The sequence below is a fragment of the Lethenteron reissneri genome, chromosome 47 (genome assembly GCF_015708825.2).
Source record: "Lethenteron reissneri isolate LAM-NWPU_2019-01 chromosome 47, ASM1570882v1, whole genome shotgun sequence".
Taxonomy (NCBI): domain Eukaryota; kingdom Metazoa; phylum Chordata; class Hyperoartia; order Petromyzontiformes; family Petromyzontidae; genus Lethenteron; species Lethenteron reissneri.
The window spans coordinates 7,885,372-7,907,503 of record NC_083825.1 but is presented as its reverse complement, the minus strand read 5'-3'; the positions used below and the strand labels follow the sequence as shown (position 1 = coordinate 7,907,503).

At 43.2% G+C, this 22,132-nt stretch overlaps 2 protein-coding genes and 2 non-coding genes across 4 annotated transcripts in view; 1 reads left to right on the top strand and 3 right to left on the bottom strand.

The window, feature by feature from the left end:
- Positions 1-22,132, bottom strand: part of LOC133354543 (serine/threonine-protein kinase Wnk-like) — a 49,453-nt gene that overhangs the window by 22,334 nt on the left and 4,987 nt on the right. The window lies entirely within an intron of this gene.
- LOC133354545 (uncharacterized) lies at positions 448-19,576 on the top strand. Its single transcript, XM_061571457.1, has 9 exons — positions 448-881; positions 6,304-6,325; positions 7,138-7,234; positions 9,679-9,764; positions 9,969-10,068; positions 12,606-12,715; positions 14,382-14,437; positions 16,226-16,388; positions 16,840-19,576. The coding sequence occupies exons 1-9, from the start codon at positions 877-879 to the stop codon at positions 17,059-17,061; spliced, it is 861 nt and encodes a 286-aa protein (XP_061427441.1). The 5' UTR covers positions 448-876; the 3' UTR covers positions 17,062-19,576.
- Positions 20,217-20,288, bottom strand: TRNAA-CGC (transfer RNA alanine (anticodon CGC)). Its single transcript has one exon. It is a non-coding gene; the product is annotated as a tRNA-Ala (tRNA).
- On the bottom strand, positions 20,790-20,861 carry TRNAA-UGC (transfer RNA alanine (anticodon UGC)). The gene has a single exon. It is a non-coding gene; the product is annotated as a tRNA-Ala (tRNA).

Genomic DNA, 22,132 nt, shown 5'->3' with positions numbered 1-22,132 from the left:
TACCACCACCAAACCCTGTAGCCATAGCTGGCTGCATGAGTTACTCCACAACAGCAGGAGCATCAGATAAACGCCACTGGTGTTGGTGGTGGCCCTGAGTGGGAATCGAACTCAGGTGACCTCCGAGTTCATAGCGCAGCACGCTGACAGCTCTCCTATCCACACACACGCACGCGCACTTAAAATCCACAACATCCATGGAATGCGAGTGCAGAGAAGCAATGCCAGCAATGAAAAACAACGTGAACACGACCGGTATTTCACGCAGTAGTCAACGTCGCCCGTAGCGCACGAATACCTCGTGTAGATGTGCGTGACAGATTATCTCCCGTGAACTGAAAGGGTTGCATCAACGTGGCTCGCATGTGATGAGAGTTTCAATAAACCAGACAGCCACAATAGGCGGCGGTGGGTGGGGGGCACTGGAAATTCCCAGCCTGAGAGCACGCGTGCATGCTTTTCCTTCGCTCTCATAAGCGTGCTTGTGTGGGTGGATGTTTGTGTGTGTGTGGGTGTGTGGGGGCGGCGTTAGTCGTCCTTGACACAGTCCAATGAGAATAAATTTCTGGTAAGAAATACTGGGGCGAATCGAGAAGGCAAACGTGGTTTATTTTTTCATTTTTTAAAGAGATTTGTTTGAGCGCGTTGGATCTGTGCGCGTGTGTAACGTGTGACCAGCCAGGAAGGAGGGAGAGCATTTGTTCATTCCGTTTCGTAACTCTTCAAGTGAGAGCGCAAATAGAGAGATAGAGAGAGGCTTGTGACGCCTGCGGTTATAGTTAAGTTATCAATCACGGTTGAAAGAGTCTTTGCACGGATAGATTAGAACCATCGCACGGATATCAGCCAAGCAGCTGGGAACACACACTCAAAGTCATGGGGTAAGTACAGCAATAAAAATGTGTTTAACAAACGACGAGCTAGCCTTGATTGCTTTGCTTACTCCGAGTGGGTCTCTGTGTGCCTTTGTCTTCTTCATCTTGTGCATTCACAACAAAGTAACTGCGCGGTGTGGAGGTGTGTCGTCTAATGGTTCATTTAACCTCCGATTGGCACGCTTGGCTACGTACGGTGCGAAAGAAGTTCAACACACATTGTGTGAATTACAGTGTGTATTATGTCATTATTAATCATTAGTGCCTTTATACACCGTGGCGTTTAGTCTGTTGAATGATTTGAAGCGGATTTAGGTTAATGCATGCTGTATTCACTTGCTCTGCAGCTGAGTTTGCAATTGCTTCTTATCATCATATAAGCCATTGTCTCAGCTCATTCCATAATGAGCGCATCGGCACTGTGAAAATGTGCACTTTATCCATCGCTGATGCACTATGACCAATATGATTGATTATTCGTATTGCTTAATTGTGAGTAACCGGCGCGGTGTGTAAACAATCACAATGGGGAGACGCAGGCGGTCGGGACTGAACACGTGCTCGCTTAACACCACTTTGTCTTCGTGTTATATATACGCGCGCGTCAATGTGCATTAGCCACGCACATCGTTGTGGATGTCACATGCCCTGGGGAGGCCTTCATCCAGCAGTGGATAGACATTGGTTTGTGAGTTTCAGTGTTGTCATTGCGTTGTAAAGTGCGCTTCTACGCGCGAGTACTGAGTGTATTTATGTGCTGTGCCTAATAGAAATGCGCATTCAATGCACGTCCACGTTTGTCCACGCACTCTTATCCTGTGTTGAAACAAGAGGAGACTTCCTTGCAATGGGCTGTCACCTGCAATTTTTACACAAAGCAGTAATTTGATAGCCTCGTTCAGGGGATGGCCACCCATTGTTAGGTGGACACAGACGCTTGCCGTGGCAATGAACTTGGCAATCGCCCCGTTTGATTCGATCTCTTGGCGCGGCACTTGAAACGATGTGGCCCCCCCGCAGTTTGACTCCTACCACGGGCACACAGGTCGCGTGTTGGTGAGGTCAAATGTGGGTACGTGCGCCTCTTACAACACGTCTGGCCAACGTGGACGAGTAGGCCAACTACCCACTCGTGAAAGCCCTTCCGCCAGCAGTAACGTGAGCATGCAATTGCAGGGTTGCACATTTTTTCATAACAGTGGGGATATACATTAACAAGTTTTGTATAAATCTGACATTGTATGAAAACATGGGAACAACAACAATAGCATTGATGCATTCAATCTCTAACCGCACATATAAATACCCAAATGATCTCAAGATGCTGCACACAGCAAGCATATCGACACGGACAGCACATTGAGACGAAAACGGAAGATTACATTAAAATCAAAACAAAACCAAAGGGTCGGGCAGAAGCCGTGACAACACAAGTTGTGTAAACCTCCTCCTCCTCATCCATCACCAACCCACAGTGACTCCAGACAGACCCACATTGTCTCCCTGACAGGTAGTGAAATCGCCGCATAGCATTGGGGTGAGGCAATGTGGGTGCACGTCACCTATGCCAATTACATCATCGAGACGATTGCTTTGTGGTGGGTGATGTAAGCCGAGGCGTCGTAAGGCTCCTTCTGCTGAGCTCGTGCATACGGTATTATTATTGTCAAGAGTTTGTTCTTCGGATGAAGTAAAATATGATAAAGTGCTGCTGCTGCTGCTTTCGCATAAAATTGCGGTGAGATAGAATACGAGTGTTCAGTTTGTTTTAGTTAGCGCGGCTAATTAAAACAAAGATATTCCGGAAATTGTGAGAACAAATGAAAATTAATCTTTGGTTCTTTCGGTAAAGTCACGTAGAAAGAAAACATTAATTCAATAAGAGCATACGAAAGTTTCGATTGCAACACAAGCATTATCATCAGGTACAAATGAAAGAGAAAACCTAGTAAACTTAGAAATATAATTCAATACTACACAGAGAGTCGGCTAACTCAACAGTCAACACCCTACCTGGTTGATTACGTTCTTCCAAAGATTGTTAAATTTGAGAGAGACACAAAACACAGACACGGAGACACACAGACAGACACATAAGCAGAGAGAGATAACAGAGACACACAGTGTGTGTCTCATTTGTACCTGATGATAATTGCTTGTGTTGCAATCGAAACGTCGTATGCTAGTATTTAATTTAATTTTTCTTTCTACGTTACTTTACCGAAAGAACCAAAGATTAATTCCTGCAGTCACGAAAGCTCCAAATCAAAAATGAAAATGAACTTAAATCAATCATTGCTGGCCGGTTCTGCAGTGGATTAGTTACCCTTCACGGTATCCAGCGATGGCGTTGTCCCATTGACAGCCTGAAGCATAAACTATCTTTAGGGAGGGCCCCCTTTCAAATAACAAAATCCAAGTGAGATGATCAAAAGCGATTATAACAATAGACAAGAAATATGAACGAAGTAAGATTAGAAAAATTAACACAAAACTTGAGATGTATTGAGATGAGATTAATCGGAATTCGTTTTAATTGGCATGTTATGTTGATTGCGATTTTCATTTGAGGTGACATTTGATGCAACAATATTTTGCCATGAACCTGGGACACTTGGGGCTCCTTGTTGCGTTTTGAGTATTTGGCTGCTATAAATGTCCACATGTTAAGTCACTTCGTTGAGCTATCATTTGTGCTCGCCAGGTCGCTTCTAAAAAAGCTGTTCATAGTTTGCTCATGCCTAGAGCTTGCCCTGTATTACAATATCCTTGTAAGTGTATGGTGCGAAAGACGTTCAACATACATACAAGACATAATGTTGGCCATAACTGCCAGACTTAAATACGTGGCATAGATACGACCGTGGGTAGACGATGCAAGTCGATCATTCATCAGTGATCATGAAACAACATGGCACTTTACTCTGCATTTGTGACTATGATAACGGCTTTGCTATGGTTATGTGAAGTTCAATTATTGCATGGGCCCTGCTACACGTGTATCTGTTGTGTAATAGGTGGCGTGTCATGCTAACAATCTCAGTAACCTGGTTAATTGTGTGATGCTGTGCCGAGTTGGCAGTGGTGCATAAGCACAATTAACATCAAAACTGAATACATTCGTTAAAAAAAACAAACATCGGGCTTAAAGTACAAAAAAATAGAATATCGGCGACGTTCCGGGCAATGACCCTTCCTATATATTTTAAGACCACACTTTTATTATCAGCATGGTTAGCTACGTACGGTGCACAACAGGTTCAACATACATAGTGCATTGCAGTGTGTAGTATGATTCATTCGTGCCTGAATACACTATGGTGCTTATTCCGTTGAATAATCTGAAGCGGAATTTGGTTAATCGCTTAACGCTGTATGCAATTACAAAGCAGCTGGGCGTTGCAATTGCTGAAACTGTAATCGTGTATGGCATTGTCTCAGCCCATTCCCCAACGAGTGCATCAAATCGTGAACATGTGCATTTTATGCATCGCTGATGCACTATGATCAATATGTGTTGAGTTTTACAGAAAACCTAGGTTCGATTCCCAGCCGTGCTCATTAGTTTCAGATGAAAGGACCGTACACCTGAATAATCCCTTATGGGCCTCCCCCTAGTTCGATCCCACCTTAAGCGAGTACCTGGTGCTGTGTGTTAACCTCAGTACCTGGTGCTGTGTGTTAACCTTAGCAATAGAGAGAGACAAAGGCGGTCAAGCGCGGTGATGGCCACACCACTCCTTCTCGTGTGCTGTATATATGCTTTAATAGGCACTCGCAAACTGCCCTGTCCACTACTGTCGACAACGCAAAAAATTGGATAAATGTATTGCCCTTTGTATCAGCGTTGTAAACGTTTACTCGACGCATGATTTTAACGCGTACTGCATCCTGTATTCACGTTACATGAATATGTTGGAGTAGACGAGCAATGCAGAAGCAGGGTTATTGAGCTTTTAGGGACTTCCCTAAAAAGCCCCGCTCATGAATTGGCGTTTATCACAAACCAGTTCAGGCCTGCACCATACCGAGTCTTGACCTTGTTTTTCCACTCTTTTGTTAAGTAGATTTTTTTTCTGTTGAGATGCAGTCCTTATGACAAAAGATCACGCGCCCATGTTCTCGAGCACTTTAATCAAATCACTGTTGCTGTTGCAGTCAAGGGCGTTCCTCCTCGGGCTGAACGGTTAATCGATTTTATAATCTAAATCGCAATTTGAAACAATGCGATTAGCAAATCGCAAAGGCTGCGATTTTTTGCGATTTGAAAAGTCCTCTTACTTTCTTATTGGAATTGTGGAATTTTGTATTACTATAACTTTATTTATTTAACTTAACAACTGTTGTATGTTTGATTGTTCTATTTAAATTAAAAATATTTAATAAATACATGTTGGAAACAATTTATATCTTATAAGTTCTCATCCTTGCATTAGAATATATAGAGCAGTTCATATTTTGATGGTATCATGTGGTAATGCTCCATCACATGTTTTAAATCTATTACACAGTGAATACTGAACTGAAGCTTGACTTTAAAAAATGTAATCGCAAATCAAATCGCAATATCTGTCAGAAAAGTCGCAATTAGATATTTCCCCCAAATCGTTCAGCTCTAGTTCCTACCGTTTGACAAGTTTCCAGCTCAAGTTACAGGGTTTATGGTGAAAATGTTCCACGTTCAACAGTGAATTGTGCAATGTGTAATACCAGAAAATGTATGTTAATAGAGTACATCTAGAAAAATAAAACATACACAATACGAGATATAGCCTTTATCAAAAGCCAGGATATCTCATTCAATAGAACACTGGGGTTGTTATTATGATCACTATGTTATGATTATTATTTAAATCGACATCTGACGTTAATCTGTCCACAATCTTAATTAAAATCATCATCATTGTGAATCCCTTAGGATGGCACGATAATGATCACCACGTGTTGACGCTGCATTGCTTGATGGGAATTCATTCGTGGCTGGCTTTCGGATCGCCACAAGAATGTGGCCTACAGTGAATGCACGCATCACCCATTGTTTAAAATACGACAGAAACTTTGACTTACTGCACGGTGTATAGAGCCGTGATAAAGGATCATTGTTATTGTAGCACTTATGAGTTATCCGATTGTCGAGTAATCGAACCGATATTCGGTAGAGCAAATCAATTACTTCTAAAATCGGATATACCAGCTCAATTAAAAGTAAATTTCATGGATCACTTGTCCGAAATTGATTGTCTAAAAAAAATTAACTGATACCGCTGTCGAAATGTAGCAGAATATCATGCAATCATTCATTCCGGTCAATCACTGGGCCACTTTCCAATGTCGTGGGCGGTGTACTGTTGGCAAAGTTCATCGAGACTTTTGTCTGATCGTTGATTCTCGTCTCTCCATTTCCCGTTCCTCCCCTCCCCCTCCCCAGCACCACCAAGGAAGTTCGTGCGGTGAGTGAAGCAATATCATCCACCATGCGCCAGTCATATCTGCCCCTCTGTTGGTCCTCCCCTAGGTCAATTCAGCCTTAAACGAGTACACGGTGCATTCTGTAAACAACTGCATCGCAGAGGCAGGCAAAGGTGGCCAGGCGTGATGCTGGGCACACCACCCACCTCGTGTGCTGTCCCGGCATTAATAGACTCCAATGGCTGCTGTCTAGTACCCAGCTTTTGTCACAGTCCGTAGGTACTGACGAAGGGCATATGTCACCCGAAAACATTACAATTAATCTGAATTGAATATATTTACTGTCCCATGTGTCTGTTGGACCACTCACATTGCTGCCCTTGCCATCATTTCCTTGTCAACTAGACCACTTACTTCATACCCAGCTTTCTTCCCTGCTGATCACAAATTGTAGTGCTATAAGTCTTTTTACTTTCATTTGATCACCACTTTTAGATCTGCATTGTCGAAGGGAAATAAAATCACTTTCGTATTTCTTGCAATTTAAATAAAAGACATGATACGAGCCAGATATATGTGGCAGTTCACTACACACTGAACCTGAGTTCAATCCCATTTTCCTAACCTGCACTGACCAGCGTGGTGAAGTCTACTGGACATCTGAAATACGTTCTGTTCATAAAGTGCCATGGGGTAGGGCTTCATCCAGCAGTGGATTGAAATAAGGGCTGCAAACAAGCATTGTTTTACTTACAGTAATCATTAAGAAGAAACATTCAAATCGCTTATCAACTGAAGTTTGTGGATATGTATTTGACTGTATATATGCTTCTGTTTGTGTTTTTACTTTCAGGTGAACCCAGAATCTGACCCAAACAACTTATACTATGGAAAGCAGTACATCATTTATAATCCAAGTCAGGACCCTGTACAGAACGGATCATGTCTGAGTAAGTTTGCCTCGTTTTGTGGTCCATTGCTCCACAATCTCGGTGTCCTGGGTTCAATTCCTGGCCCAGGCACAAACCCTGTCTGCGTGGCGCCAGGCGTATCGCTCACCGTATATTGCAACCACACCATCATCTTTGTGTTCCCTCTGCATTGCTAACAATACTTTGATCAGCTGTTAGCCTGTAGGCCTGTAGGCGACGGGGAATCTACAATAAAGCCCGCGACTTGACTTTGTGTGGGCAGCGACCACGTGAGACCTACTACTTAAAAAAACAGCCCGCAAACGATATTCATCCATCCTTGTGGGCGTCTTGGCCACACTTATTTGGTACGAGAAGGGAATATATTTTTTTAATTTTAGCATGTGCAGTCACTTACGTCAAGGCCCTCCTGGGGTGTCAGAAATGACTGAGCGTGTGTGTTGATGTGTGGCGGGCCAAAGGCATTTGAAAGTCCTGTTGTTTGGCTCTCGGTAAGGAAAATTTCTCCACCCATACTGCAAGGGTATTTTTGTCTTTGCCTGCCAGGAAAACGTCATTATTGGAGTCGATCTTAAAGCCGTGTATGGGTTGCTGATGGCAGGATAGTCCGCTGCGTTGAGCTATAGGCACTGCTGTGATAGTAGCTGTTACCGCAAGGTAAAACGTACATAATGTTTTTTCCCCCCCAACAAACACATGCTCATATTGATAATTAATCCGAAACAAAAAACATTAACGAGATAGTGCTTAGGTGGGAACCCACCCACCAACCACACAAAAGAGGTGTTACACGCATTTTGAGCAGCAGAGGATAGTGCAGAAAGATCAATTGTCGTGCTGTAATTCCTTCACCAACCCGCACTGACCAGCGTGGTGAAATTACTCCCATCACCTCGTCCTGTGGTGTATCGACAAAAGGGGCTGTACGTGTGCTAAGTTGTACAGCGTGTGATTCACCATTCCGCTTGGCAATGCATGCTGATTTTTTGTTTGTTTTACATGTAAAAAATTGCACAATACTGTTATGTAATGGAGTTATAGTATTTAAAGACCCAATTGACACAGGTGTTATTTTCCCACAGCTGGTGGGAGCGTGCGTTATGTAATGAATGTCAAACTCACGGAAATGGCAACAGATTTTACTGCGATGATGTCGCACCTATAAGGCTGTGTTGCAACATGCATCACCAATTTTAATTAAATATACGTACAGTTGTGTTTCATATAGGTGAGGACAGGGGCTCAAGTCACACCTGGGAAAATGCGTGTGTCCTGCTAGTGAATAGTTTGCGGATAAGAGGCGTACTCATAATCAAGGTTTTTGGGTCAGGTCGCGTTATTTATAAATGTGCCGTAACCCTCCACCACCCGACACGGCCAAACAGTAAAAAATGTGTCACGTTTTTCAAAGGAGAAAATAATTCACTTCTTTAGCCCACCGGTGTGTTGAAGGGAGAATCAACAGCATTTTAAAATTTGAGTAGTACGACGTTTCTAAAGAAGTGAATAATTTTGTCCTTTGAAAAACGTGACACATTTTTTACTGTTTGGCCGTGTCGGGTGGTGGAGGGTTACGACACATTTATAAATAACGCGATCTGACCCGAAAACATTTATTATGAATAATATTGGTCGCGAAAGCCTTGCGTGTTAAAGCGGCGTACTGCTGTACTGTAATTATCCCAAATCGACGTGGCTACTGGCTACGGGTTCAGTCTGGAGCCTGTTGCCCGTGCCCCGCTGCGTATTTAAAGGCTGTGCGGTCAGCGCAATCGGCAATTATATATGTCACCTCGATTTTTTGTCGAAATATTTTCGGGCGTCCCTCCATGTCTTAACACGATGGGGGGAGGGGGGGGAGTGTATCAAATGCTCACCTGAAGAGTGAATGGGTCCATACTCTTAGGTTTTTTTCGGTAAAGTCACGTAGGTAAAAAATAATAAATTAAATAATAATAAATGAAATTAAATCACGACGTTTCGGAGGCAACGCAAGTCTCCGTCTTCAGGTGGGACCGTCACAGCTAAATTTACTGTATCAAGTATCAAGTTGATACAGTAAATTTAGTTGATACAGTAAATTTAGCTGTGACGATCCCACCTGAAGACGGAGACTTGTGTTGCCTCCGAAACGTCGTGATTTAATTGATTTATTTTCATTTATTATTATTTTATTTTATGATTTTTTACCTACGTGACTTTACCGAAAAAAACTAAGAGTATGAATCCTTGCACTCACGAAAGCTTCAAATCTAGAGTGAATGGGTCATTTACCAAAACGTCGCCAATTATTATATCCACATTCTCCGCTTTTTGAGGGGCAGCGTCGTTGATGAAAAGTGGCGCGTCTCCGTTATTTGTGCATGTACACTGCTGCCAGGCGCAGCATCGCCAATGTTTTTGTTTAAAATTGAAAATTAAACGAGACTTCGCTAGTGGCATTTTCTTTTGTTCTCTTGCAGTTTTCCGAAGAAACACCGAGTATGATTTGCACAGCAAAGAAAATGTTCGCTTTTGGCTGAATCTTAATGGAAACGCTGAAAATAAGGTAATACTATTGTTTATTTACACCACCGCCGCCACCCTATAATACAACTCCACTCCTTTGTCCTGTTAAGCTGTAATATAAATAATGTATGCGATTGCCCGGTGTTTATAATGAACCCTGTTTACCGCACATCGGCTCTTAAATAATAATAATAATAACTGTGGCGTGTGTGTCGACTTTGTGTTTTCTTCTGCTGCGGCACAGAAATTTCCAGACCTGGTGGCCGGCCTCCGCAAAAGCTTCCCGGACGTCAAGTTCACCCGCCGGCTCGTCAAGCTTATGGCTGCGCTGCTACGCACATATGGTGAGATACCGCCTGTGTTCTCCGGAGTTACCACCCACGACTATTGCAAATGTCTCCTCTACGGTCTGGTTAAGATAGCATTAACCATCACGTGAACGCCGGTCATCCTTGCAGCGGCTTTTGGCTGACCATCGAACAAAGACGGCTACGGCATTGCGCGCTTTCAGACGCGCTTCTGCAACGACCACTCAGAGGGAAGTGTATCTTTCTCTCCTGCTGCCCCCTAAGTCTACAACTCTCTTCCCCCAGACATCCGCGCTATCGACCTCCTGCTCCATTCAGTCCAGGCTCAAGACTCGCCTTTATTCCTCGGCCTATGACTGACTCCTACGCTCGATTAAATGAACATGCCTAATGTTTCAGTACAGCATCTTGAGATTTAGTTGCATTTAGATGATATATAAATCCAAGTTATATTGTATTGTAAGTTACATATATGTATAAACAATATAAGTGGGAAAATGGAACACGTACATCAATAACACTGTGAACCCGGCGACCGGAACTCGATTCCCACTCACGGCCAACACAAGTGACGATTATCTAAACCAGTCCTGTGCCTCCCCTAGGTCGACTCAGCCTCAAATATGAGTATCTGGTGCGGTGTGTGAACATCGTCACTGGGGAGACAAAGGCGGGTGGGCGTGGTATTGGCCACCGACCCCCTCGTGTGCTGTGCGGGCCTTCATAGTTGTTCGCTAACAGCACTTGCCCTAACAGTCTTTGACTTTGTCTAGCCCCGCCAGAGATATTTCAAGTCCAGTTTGGCCGTTGTTAATGAAAAAGTTTCCCCACTCCTGGGTTCTTGTCATTTCTGAATTGTGACCGAAATGGAGTCAACATTTCCTCTGTTGCTTCACAAATCACTTGGCCACACCCAATTTGGGAAGTTTGCAGCGCTTCTTGTTTGTGAAAGTGTTGCGAAAACGCAGTTTGTTGTTGCCGTGACATTGAGTGTGTTGGGAAGGCGACGGACGATACAGTAGGTTCGGGAAATTAAAAAAAAGTTAATCTAAAGAAGAAGTGAAAATGTTAAAGAGAAATAGGGTACCGTTTGGTGGATGCTGCCGTGGAGTAATGGTTAGCACACTGCACTTTCAATACAGAGGTCACCAGTGCGATCGTGCCTGGCGTGCCATTTTTAAACAATGGAGCAGGTATTCATCTTCTTGGTTCTTTCGGTAAAGTCACGTAGAAGGGAAAAAATAAAATAATTAAAATAAAACATAATAAAATAATTCTCACGACGTTTCGGCCACAACGCAAGCAGCCGTCCTCAGGTGAAGAACAGGTCTGTCGGAAAGACAGCGTCTGAATGAACACCACCAGGCTTGGCAGCGTATATTTAAGCTGGGTTGGAGGGGGAAGAGCGCCTTGACAAAGGAATTTGCATATCAATATGAATTTAGCATATTTATGGGAAATGCTTTAAATCGAAATTTAATGGAGCAGGTTTCTTAAACCCCCTTTCCACCTCCGTCCACGCAGCCGTAAAATTGGTTACGCCACGGTTAGTTGATGATCATGTCCCAAGTAGTGGGGTTAAGTGTGAGTACTGGGCAGAGTGGAGGAGTAGGCCAAAATATCTTCGAAAGGGTCTTTCAAGAGCTCCCTATAGTGGAGGCCATTCTGCCAGAAATTACATGAGCAGGTAATTGCAGAGCTGCACTTTGACCTTTTTACAGTACAGGATATTGAATTATTGTACTTTACTTATGTCGACTGTTGCCTTGGCATAGTTTAGCTACAAGGAAACATTGGGGAAATGAGATGTAGATTTATGACATTTTGTAGTGTCTCATCGGCAATTATGAGGGGGTGAGGGACGATGTTCGAATGTAATAATTCTCGGTACTTTTCAAATTGGAAACTTCGACTTGGACCACGTGTCGACTTTCCCACTTTGAGAGTGATATCATGGGACTTTGAGAGGTTTTTAAAAATCTGCCCGTCATTTATAGTGTGTGCAGAGCATGAGTCAGAGCATACAGACGCTGTCATACCTCATGAGACACATCACTGAATGCCAAAGTCTCATTTCCATTACATTGTAGATGCAAATGTGGCATGTGTCATGCACAGGAACTTCGCTAGCCTTTATGATTTTTTGGCAACTAGCCATACACAATTTAGGCCTGCAGTGCACTGTGCATGCACAGCGCTTTTCCTCAACCCACTGCTGGATGAGGACCTCCCCTGGTCACGAGGGTTTATTTGACCACATTTCACCGCATGCGTCAGTGCCGGTGGGTGAATGAGAAGAGCAAAGACGCGGCAGCACAGAAGCAGAGCACGACAATTGCTTTTGAATCACTTTGTCTCCCGTGCTGGCAGCATAACCTGCAACGCACCAGCCTGCAACGCACCTCCTCGCTTACACGGCGTGGTCACTCGTCAAAGCCCTCCCAGGGCCCAAACCTGCTCGGTTTTCTGAGATCTCATGAGATTGGGCGAATTCTGTGTAGGCTCAATTGTATCGATCGGAGTAAAATAACTTCGTTCTACAATCGAGATTTGTTTTGTTTTGTTTGTTTCAGAAGAGGACGGTTACCTCTCGCTCTCCAGCTTCTGCAGGCTCGTCGGGTGGTTTGGTCCTTTGAACCGGTGTTCGATTAACGGAAGGCAGACCTGCATTCTCCTAAAGAACGTGAGAGCTGTTTTTTGTTATTGTCCCCTCATCCCACCCCCCCAACATTATAATTATTCGATGAGCCCGAATTGCGGGAGTGAAGCTGTGAGTCAGAACCGTTCCACGTGATGTCATACTTAAATGAAGTGCAGTTTTATGCTGTGATCGTGTAACATGACCTCTGTTCCATTGATGATTATCTCAGGGTCACCAGGGTGGCGAGATGTTAAATTCATTGCCTGGTATAGAGGATTTTTATGGGTTCGATTGAAACCCTGACGCCTGTATACTTGGAGTTTGCATGTTTCCCCTGTGGTCGTGTGGATTTTTCTCCGGGTCCTACAGTTTTTCCCTCCACATTTAGAAACGTGCATTTAGAGAATTTGGCTGCTATAAATGTCCACGTAATAAGCCACTTCACTGGGCTATTATTTGTGGCCAGATTGCTTCTGAAAAAGAGCTTTATAGCTCAGTGGGGATTACCTGGTAAATAAAAGGTAGTTTAGTTATAGGTTAGAAACACTTTGCAGTGTATCTTACACTGACTTGTGAACCAACGATCAACAAACAAAAAGGTAATTATACAGGGTGTTTAAAATAGATGGACCCAATTTCAAAGCAGTATTTTTCACGATGGCAACATGTTACAATTACACAAAAAGTTGTAAACGGTTTAATGAGTTTATCAAGTTTTACTACCCATTTTATAAATGCTCTATGTGCCCTCCACCTGCTGGAGGGACAACATCGAGACGATAGTAGAATTCGTCCCAACCGCCTCTCAAAGTGGCTTCTTCCACTGAAGTCACCGCTGCCGTGATTCTGTTTTTGAGGTCATCCAGATTAGTCGCTAATAGTGGCACAAAAACACGGTCTTTTGTGCCACCATGCTCTTTGACATTGGCGGATCAATGCAAAAACGCCGTTGAAACGCACGCTGCACCGCAATTACGGATTCAGTCTTGCTGAACTGCAGAACGCAAAACGCCCCTTGTGTGTTGTGGGGTCACCGTCTTGCGAATGACTGAGGCTAGGGGCTGTTTGTGCACTGGGAGAGAAATTCTAGCGGTAATCATTTGAAACTCTATGCCCCGCCCTTTCCAGTGGTAAGAGTTTCATTCATGGGCGGTTCGTGGTTGCAGAGATATAGCTATTTCAAATGGGGTCCATCATTTTAAAACACCCTGTAGTTCTTTTTTTAATACGTAAAATCATAATTCTTCCACAGACACACCACTAATTTTTTTTATTATGATGCAGGACAAGCGGATTGAGAAACGTACAAACGAATGATGCAACAGTAATATGACTTGCTTACCCAGGAAGTCACACTGAATCTCGAAAATACATTTCAGGAGGGTTCTTGCCAATGAATTATTTGTGTGTTTTTGAAGAAAACAATAAAGTCTGGAAAAACTCTGAAAAATAAAAACGTTCAAAGTGCACACAAATAGCCTATAAACCCGCTTGCTTTATTTCTTCTTACAGACACCATCACATTGCCCCTGCAAGTACCATAAATAACCCACACACACACTGAAGTTGCTATCTATGTGTGATCTCCAGAGTTTCAGATCTTTATCGCAACCACGATCGGCTACGATAAGTTGTCTTTCTGCTTGCTTCTCAGGACCCTTGAAGAATGTGTCAATGTGCTCCGTGTGTGTCTCTCTCTCTGCCGCAGCTGGAGGCACTGTTTGAGAAGTCGATGCTCTCCAGCTGTCTGGGAGTGCCAGAGAGGTGAGCCCACATGCCCAGCACTCGCCGCGTCTCTGTAACGGGATCCGTACGTGCGCCAACCATGGTGGAGAACTGTCCAGGGTGGAAACGTTGTGACTGTATAGTCAGCCTGGATAGTACTTGGATAGGTGGCCACCATGCAAAAGAAAGAGGTGTTATAGGCTGTGGCAGAGCCATGATGAGGGCAGCAGTGTAGCAAAAGTGATTGATGTACCGGACTATGCTTCCACGTCTTTTTCTCGATGCCATCATCCACCGGCACTGCCCAGTGCAGTGAGATTTGGTCAAATAAGCTGTACAATCCGCACAGCTTGCGGAGGCCCTCATCCAGCAGTAGCTTGAAGGAAGAAGGGCTGTACATGTGCAACCATAGACCTCTCACCATTGTATGTATGTTGAACTTCTTCTGCACCGTACGTAGCCAACTGCGGTAATCGGTGTTGGGGGGGAAGGGCAATAAACTAAACTCAAAACCATTCATGTGATTACCACCACCGTAAAAAATTGAAGATATTATGCACCCTATTCACAGTGTTATAAGACACACTATTTTCCCCTCAAACCGAATTTGGTGGTGCGCCTCATAATTCGGTGAGCTGTATTTTGTACATGACACCAGATGTTCAGAACTTTATTGACACCTCGGGACATGTCTTACTTTCCAGAGCATTTTATAACCTGGAGAATACCGAATATCATAGGTTGATGTTTTTGACGATGGCCCTTTTTAAATCCTTTATATTAAGTTCGCTTGCGTGCTTGCTTGCTTGCTTACGACCGTGCAAACCTTTCGGTCGTTTTTTAACCCACTTTCCGTGATCCAATCGAGCTGACATTTTGCACACAGACTCGTTGTGCGAGACAATTAATGTTCGTGAAAAAAAATGCAAAAATTTTACACTGTCTAGGGAAAACAAATTAAATATTTAATTACCAATTGTTTAATACTGCAGACAATCATCTGACCCATATGTGGCAGCCATCTCAAGCCAGAGGACGAGAGGACTCTAGCCGCCACGCATATAAAGGATTTACAGTGAAAAACTTTGTTTTTACGGGTTATACTTATTCTGGGTGGTGACGTAGCCTAGCGGCAGAGCATTCACCCCTCGTCACAGAGGTTCACGGTTTGAAAATCCCGCGGCCGCCCTGATTATTACTGTGGGCGTCATAACCGGAGTAACAATGCTACGCGCCGCATGCTTCACCGTGGACTTTTAAAGATCAGCTGATCAGCTGGGTCCCAAATTTTTCACATTTGAAAATTGCCCGCAAATTTACTCAGTTGGGATTATACATGACAATTATCCATATGTGGCAGCCATCTCAAGCCAGAGGACGAGAGGACTCTAGCCGCCACGCATATAAAGGATTTACAGTGAAAAACTTTGTTTTTACGGGTTATACTTATTCTGGGTGGTGACGTAGCCTAGCGGCAGAGCATTCACCCCTCGTCACAGAGGTTCACGGTTTGAAAATCCCGCGGCCGCCCTGATTATTACTGTGGGCGTCATAACCGGAGTAACAATGCTACGCGCCGCATGCTTCACCGTGGACTTTTAAAGATCAGCTGATCAGCTGGGTCCCAAATTTTTCACATTTGAAAATTGCCCGCAAATTTACTCAGTTGGGATTATACATGACAATTATCGCCTCCTAGTGGCAGACTAATGTCCCAGGTCCCTTGCGTTCTCGCCTGATTGAGCAAAATAAACTTGAAAACTGATACAGACCTCGGCACGGGAGCTACGTAATGACGTCAGTTGGACCCTTCCTTCTCTTTCACAGCTGGTTTGCAGGGCACATGACGCAAACGGAGGCATGGACGCTGCTCAAAGGGGCTGTTCCCGGGACTTTCCTCATCCGATTCTCCGAGTCGCAGGCCGAGAATGGGAGCTTCGCACTCTCCATCGCCACTGCCAGTGGGGAACCGGAGAACGTCAGCATCCATGTGAGTCACAGTCGTAGGCCCCAGATGCCGCCCCTCGGTCATTAACTCATTAACTCAGCGAGTCATTTATTTGTATCCATTTGCTGGATCAGATGCCCATGAAGTTTAAAAGCATGTATATTAGAACTCCATGTTGTGTCTCTGCATTTTCCTATTGGCTATCCAGACCAATACAATCCAGCAGCGTTTGTTTAATAAAATTCTGGATCAGATTTGACCCTCTGGTTCACATCACCAGAGTCAGGCTTGGTAAACAAATGCTGCTGAGTTACCAGACGTTGTTGGCTACAGCACTCCATCTAAGTAAGCTCTGCTCAGCTTAACTTTGGGCTCTTTTAATCTACTACTGGACAAAGCCTCCTCCCACATTGTAACTGCGCACAACCATAACGCCTGACTTGCGAGTGATTGCCAAAAGCACCTGTCCACATGTGGTCATTTGACTCGGCAGGGCGACCCATGCACGGCGAGCCTCGGGAACCCGATGTTGAACCTGGCCCTGCGCTACGGCGGGGATGACGATAACTGCCGCTACCCGGACCTCCCCACGCTGGTGGCCACGCGGCTGAAAAAGCACCCATTCCACTCGGACCATGTGGAGCGCTGCATCTTGCCCTGCCCTCGTCTGCCGCTTGCCTACATCTTCAACATGCCAGCGGGCAACGAGACATAGAGACGGTTCAGCGCGGACTTCTGTCTGAAACCTGGTATTCTTTTTTGCTGTGGCCATGGCGGTGCATGCTATTGGCCAAAATATAGATTGCCCCGCGTAAAACGGGATGAGTCGTAGAGTGACTACATACGTGGCAGAATGCGTTTGCGTAAGGCTAGCGAATTTTTGCGAGGCTCAACTGGGACGTGGTGAGCTGGCAGCCGTTCCGTGCTTTGGTCAGTCCCACCCATTTTTACATAGCCATGCCCACGCGATGTAGTGACCGTCTTTGTTAGATGGTTAGCTTGCGCAGGTGAGCTGCATGGAGCAGCGAGCGGTCTGTTTTCACAAGAGGCAGGAGAGTGGGTGAGACCACACACAGGTTGCGTGGTTTACTGGAGGTTTCAGCTGATTTTGATATGTAGATGTAGTTTTTATTATTTATTGTTGTAATCTTATTTTTTTTACCTTAGCCTTGATGATGTCAATAACTTGAAGATATAATATACTCACAGGAAGGAAATATTTAACATTTTGGAACGTGTTTCCATTGCATAAAAAGCCGTCAACTTAAACTACAATAAATGTAATGTGCTATGAAATGTGTTTTTGTGATATTGTATTCATGGTATTATATCTAATTTGCAATTATATTCCATTAAAAGAATAATGTCGCGTGATAAAATATGGGTTTTCACCTCTTCTAAGACGTCTAGCCAGTGTGATAAGAGGATGCAAAAAATACCCTCTGAGAGCTTCCTCTCATGGGAGCCCCTTCTACCAGCAGTGGTGTTGGTAAACGATTGCAGGGCTGCACCTTTATCTTTAAAAATACCTTGAGATTGTGTTTACAGAGGATAGTACAGTATACAGTTCATAATAAAGTGTTTTTTTTATTTGGTGGGTCAACGACACATTTATGAGGTACCACAGTGGCGAGGTGTTAACTACCTCGCCTGGTATACAGGAGGTTGTGGGTTTGATCCCGACCCTAATGCTTGTATGTTTGGAGTTTTGCATGTTCTCCCCGTGGTTGTGTACATTTCTATCCGGGCCCTACGGTTTTCCCCTCCACATTTAGAATCAACGGGCGTTTAGAGTATTTTGTCCGCTATAAATTTCTACATTGATAAGCCACTTCGTTGGGCTATCATTCGTGATGGTCAGATCGCTTGTGAAAAAATTAACCCGTAAAACAAAGTGTTTCACTATAAATCCTTTATATGCGTGGCATCGGTTTTATTTTATTATTCATTTCTGTTTTTCTTGAGTAAGAGTTTCATTTTTATCACATTGGTATTTTAAATTAAATATGAAATTTATTTTTTCCTAAAATGTGGAAAATTTAGGAAAAATTTTTTCACGAAAATTAATTGTCACACACAACGAGTCTGTGTGCAAAATGTCAACTCGATTGGATCACGGGAAGTGGGTTAAAAAACGACCGAAAGATTTGCACGGTCGTAAGCGCGCAAGCAAGCAAGCAAGTGAACTTAATATAAAGGATTTAACAAGCAAGCAAGCAAGTGAACTTAATATAAAGGATTTAAAAATATCTATACAGCTCCCCCCAAAAAAACAACCTTTATTGTGGATATTGATCGCGAAAGCCCACGTGTTAAACTGGCAGTATTTGAGTGTGGCGATGGTGTAAAGACTGAGGTTTGACGGCCGCTTGGGGGCTCCGTGGCATATTGCTTTAATTTAGTTTTTAAACACAACATTGGTAGTGAATCGATGTATTTAAAATCGAATTATATCCCCTATTTCATTGACAACCTTATCGTGAAGCCGTTGGTAAACTGGAGCGACGTAAAAAAAGAGGACTTTTTGTATTGGGAATCAAGTTGACAACGTAGCTCCCAACTATGCAACAAGATAAATGTGCACAGGCTTCATAATTTTTAGGAGTCATAAGGCACGGAATTAATTTACCTCGACTCCCTCCAATAATGCAATTCTAAGAATAGGTGTATTCTTTTCTTTGAACCTATCTACGTGACTTTACCGAAACACCAAAAGAATATGAAATCCTGCAGTCACGAAAGCTTTAAGTCAAGATTTAAGAATAGGGTTTACCCTTTCTGGCAATAAAACCGATGTTAAGATTCTCAAACACGTACTTGTGTTGAACATGCAAACTAGCATGCTCTGATAATACTGGTAACACGTTCCTTCGGAGTGGGCAGGTAGGAAAAAATGAAAATGAAATAAAAATGACTTTTACACTTATTTTAACATTTTATCTACAAAATTACACCTTGCCATATTTACAACATGTTACCCTATTTGTATTTTTGTATTTTAAGATTGTATATAACGGCTGGTTTACATTTTATATTGTATACATATTGAAAATTTTACATTCTTTAGCCCCTGAGTATTAGTTAGACTTTGTAATTTTAGTATAGTTAGACTGTATACCACTTATTTAAGTTTTAAGATTCCTACATGTTGAATGTATGCACCTTCCTGCCATAGTAAATTCCTTGTTTGTGCAAACTTTCATGGCGAATAAAACCCTTTCTGATTCTGACTTGGTTGGACAGCGCATTCGTGCACGACAGAAAGCTCGCGGTCACGTGATGCACTTCAACCAATCCTGGAACGTACATGTTTGGGAGGGGCTATGCACGACAGACAAATAATCCCTGGTGGGCAGTGTGAAACTGTTGTTCCTACCTGTATAATTCCACTCGTTGAGTTATCCTTCAGCGATGAGGACTCCAGACTGATTTTCTTCTCACCCACTCCGTTCGACCACCACTCGGCAGGTCACAACACTTTTCTCTCGGCTTCCTCCACGCACTGCTCAAATTTGGAAGTCCATCCTACGGTTTCAATTCTAATTATCTTGCTAATTTCCATACATATTTTGATTTCACACTTGATGATGATTGCTTGTGTTGCAGTCGAAACGTCGTGAGAATTTTATTGTTTTATGTTTTTATTATTTTCCTTCTATGTGACTTTACCGAAAGAACCAAGAATATGAATTCATGTTAACTCTTATCGACTACAACTTTGATTATAGTGTTGTTCATTGCTGACCGTATGACATGTTGGTCTTCTAGATCTATGCTCAGCAACCATAACGAATGAAAACAAGCAGACGTTTTGTGCAGGCCACGCATATTCCTTCGAGTAAAATTATCCGCTGGCAAAATATCACCTCGTGGAGATGCCGGGGATTGAACCCGGGGCCTCACACATGCGAAGCGTGCGCTCTACCACTGAGCTACATCCCCATGGTGGCTCTACCTGGGCGCAGTTCCACCTCGGTACGGGGTGAAACTTCGTCATCATCTTCTTCCTCTCCCTCGTCACCCCACTCACTCTCCTGTTGGCCCTGGGCCCTGGACACCTCGAGTCTGCACAGAGTCCAAGAAAAAAGTATTTCTTTGAAAGAAATAGAAATAATAAGCATACATGTGGATGGATACTATGATGCTTCCCAATTTATTTATTCTTGGAAATATTTAATTCGGAAATAAAAGTGTTCTGGATACTTTTAAGCACTTGCTTTCATCTACAAATGTTTAAGTAAACAATTTGATCACTGTGTGCATCGCTAGTTATACAAATAGCAAGTTCCTGAAATCAATACAAATTCATCCGAAGGTATCGTTCATATAGGGTAATATTTACGAGAGTTCATGTGCACCCCTATTACAGGGACATGGACACAGCCAATTGATTTTGGAATTCAACCTTTGTTGGAGAAATGAATTAAATAAAAGCTTCCGACATGGAGATGCCGGGGATTGAACCCAGAGCCTCACACATGCAAAGCGTGCGCTCTCCCACTGAGCTACATCCCCACCACGCTGACAGCCAGGTAGCCAGCCTTACCCCTCCTCCCTTAGGCCCCTCCCCTTACCCCCCCCCCCTCCCTCCCTCAGCAGCCGTCCTCAGGTGAAGAACAGGGCTTTCGGAAAGACAGCCCTGTTCTTGCATTTTATTATGTTTTAATATTTTTATTTTCTTATTTCCCTTCTACGTGACTTTATCGTCGTAATATGTTTATGTGATCCGTACAGCCACTAGAAGCACTACCATTAATCTTTATTTTTTTTAACGAATCGAATCTCGAATATCATTGCAACAATTCATTGAATCGCAGTTGGAGTGGATAACAGCTATCATCTTTACCACAGACAAACGTTTAGGTATTGTGCAGTAAAACGGTGATACAGTTCAAACGGGAAACCACCAGATCTCTGTACAAATGAATTATTTCCGTCCACACGTGGATAATAATTCTGAGTACATATTCATGGCATCCTTAAACTACCGGCGTGCTGAAGTACCAACATTGCACCTGCAGCAGGCTGTATGTATTAACATGTATCAACATGTATCAACATGTTTGTATTATGCATGTTCAACATGTATGTACTAACACGTATGTTTAACATTTAGTCTGCAGCAGGTGCAATGTTGCTACTTCGGCACAGCGGTGTGTTGGAGAGTAAACCCACAACATTTTACAATTCGAGTCCGACGTTTCGATAGTGATTACAACCGCCTTCGACCGGCTAACAGTAAGGAACTAATTGGCAAGTTTGGTTCATGGAGTCAACATTGGGGGGGACCAAATCTTCCAGGGGGTCTGAGGGGTCCCCCCCCAGAAAAATATCTAAATTTGAAAACGAATTTCCTGCCTAAAATATTAAAAATTCACTTACACATAAGATGGACTTTTTTATTTTGTAAAATAATGTCTAATAGTGTATTGTATTACATTTCTGTTTTTCTTTTTTTACCTTTTCTTGTTTCATTGTATGTAATGGCAGAGATTAGGGACATATAAAGTACAACCATAATCACAATCACATAAAACAGAAATCTTTTTTATAGCAATATATTGGGGGGGGGGGGACATTTTGAGCATATTTGAATATTGGGGGGGATGTGTCTCCCCCAAAATATATTATAATTACGGCCTTGATATTTATACCCCTTTATTACGAATAATAATGGTCACCAAAACCTACTCGTTAAAAAAAAATATCTATGAAATGCATTTGAAATAAAAACACCCCTCGCCTAATCGTGAAAGTGGACGAGTCCACGCCGGCCAGTAAAGGAA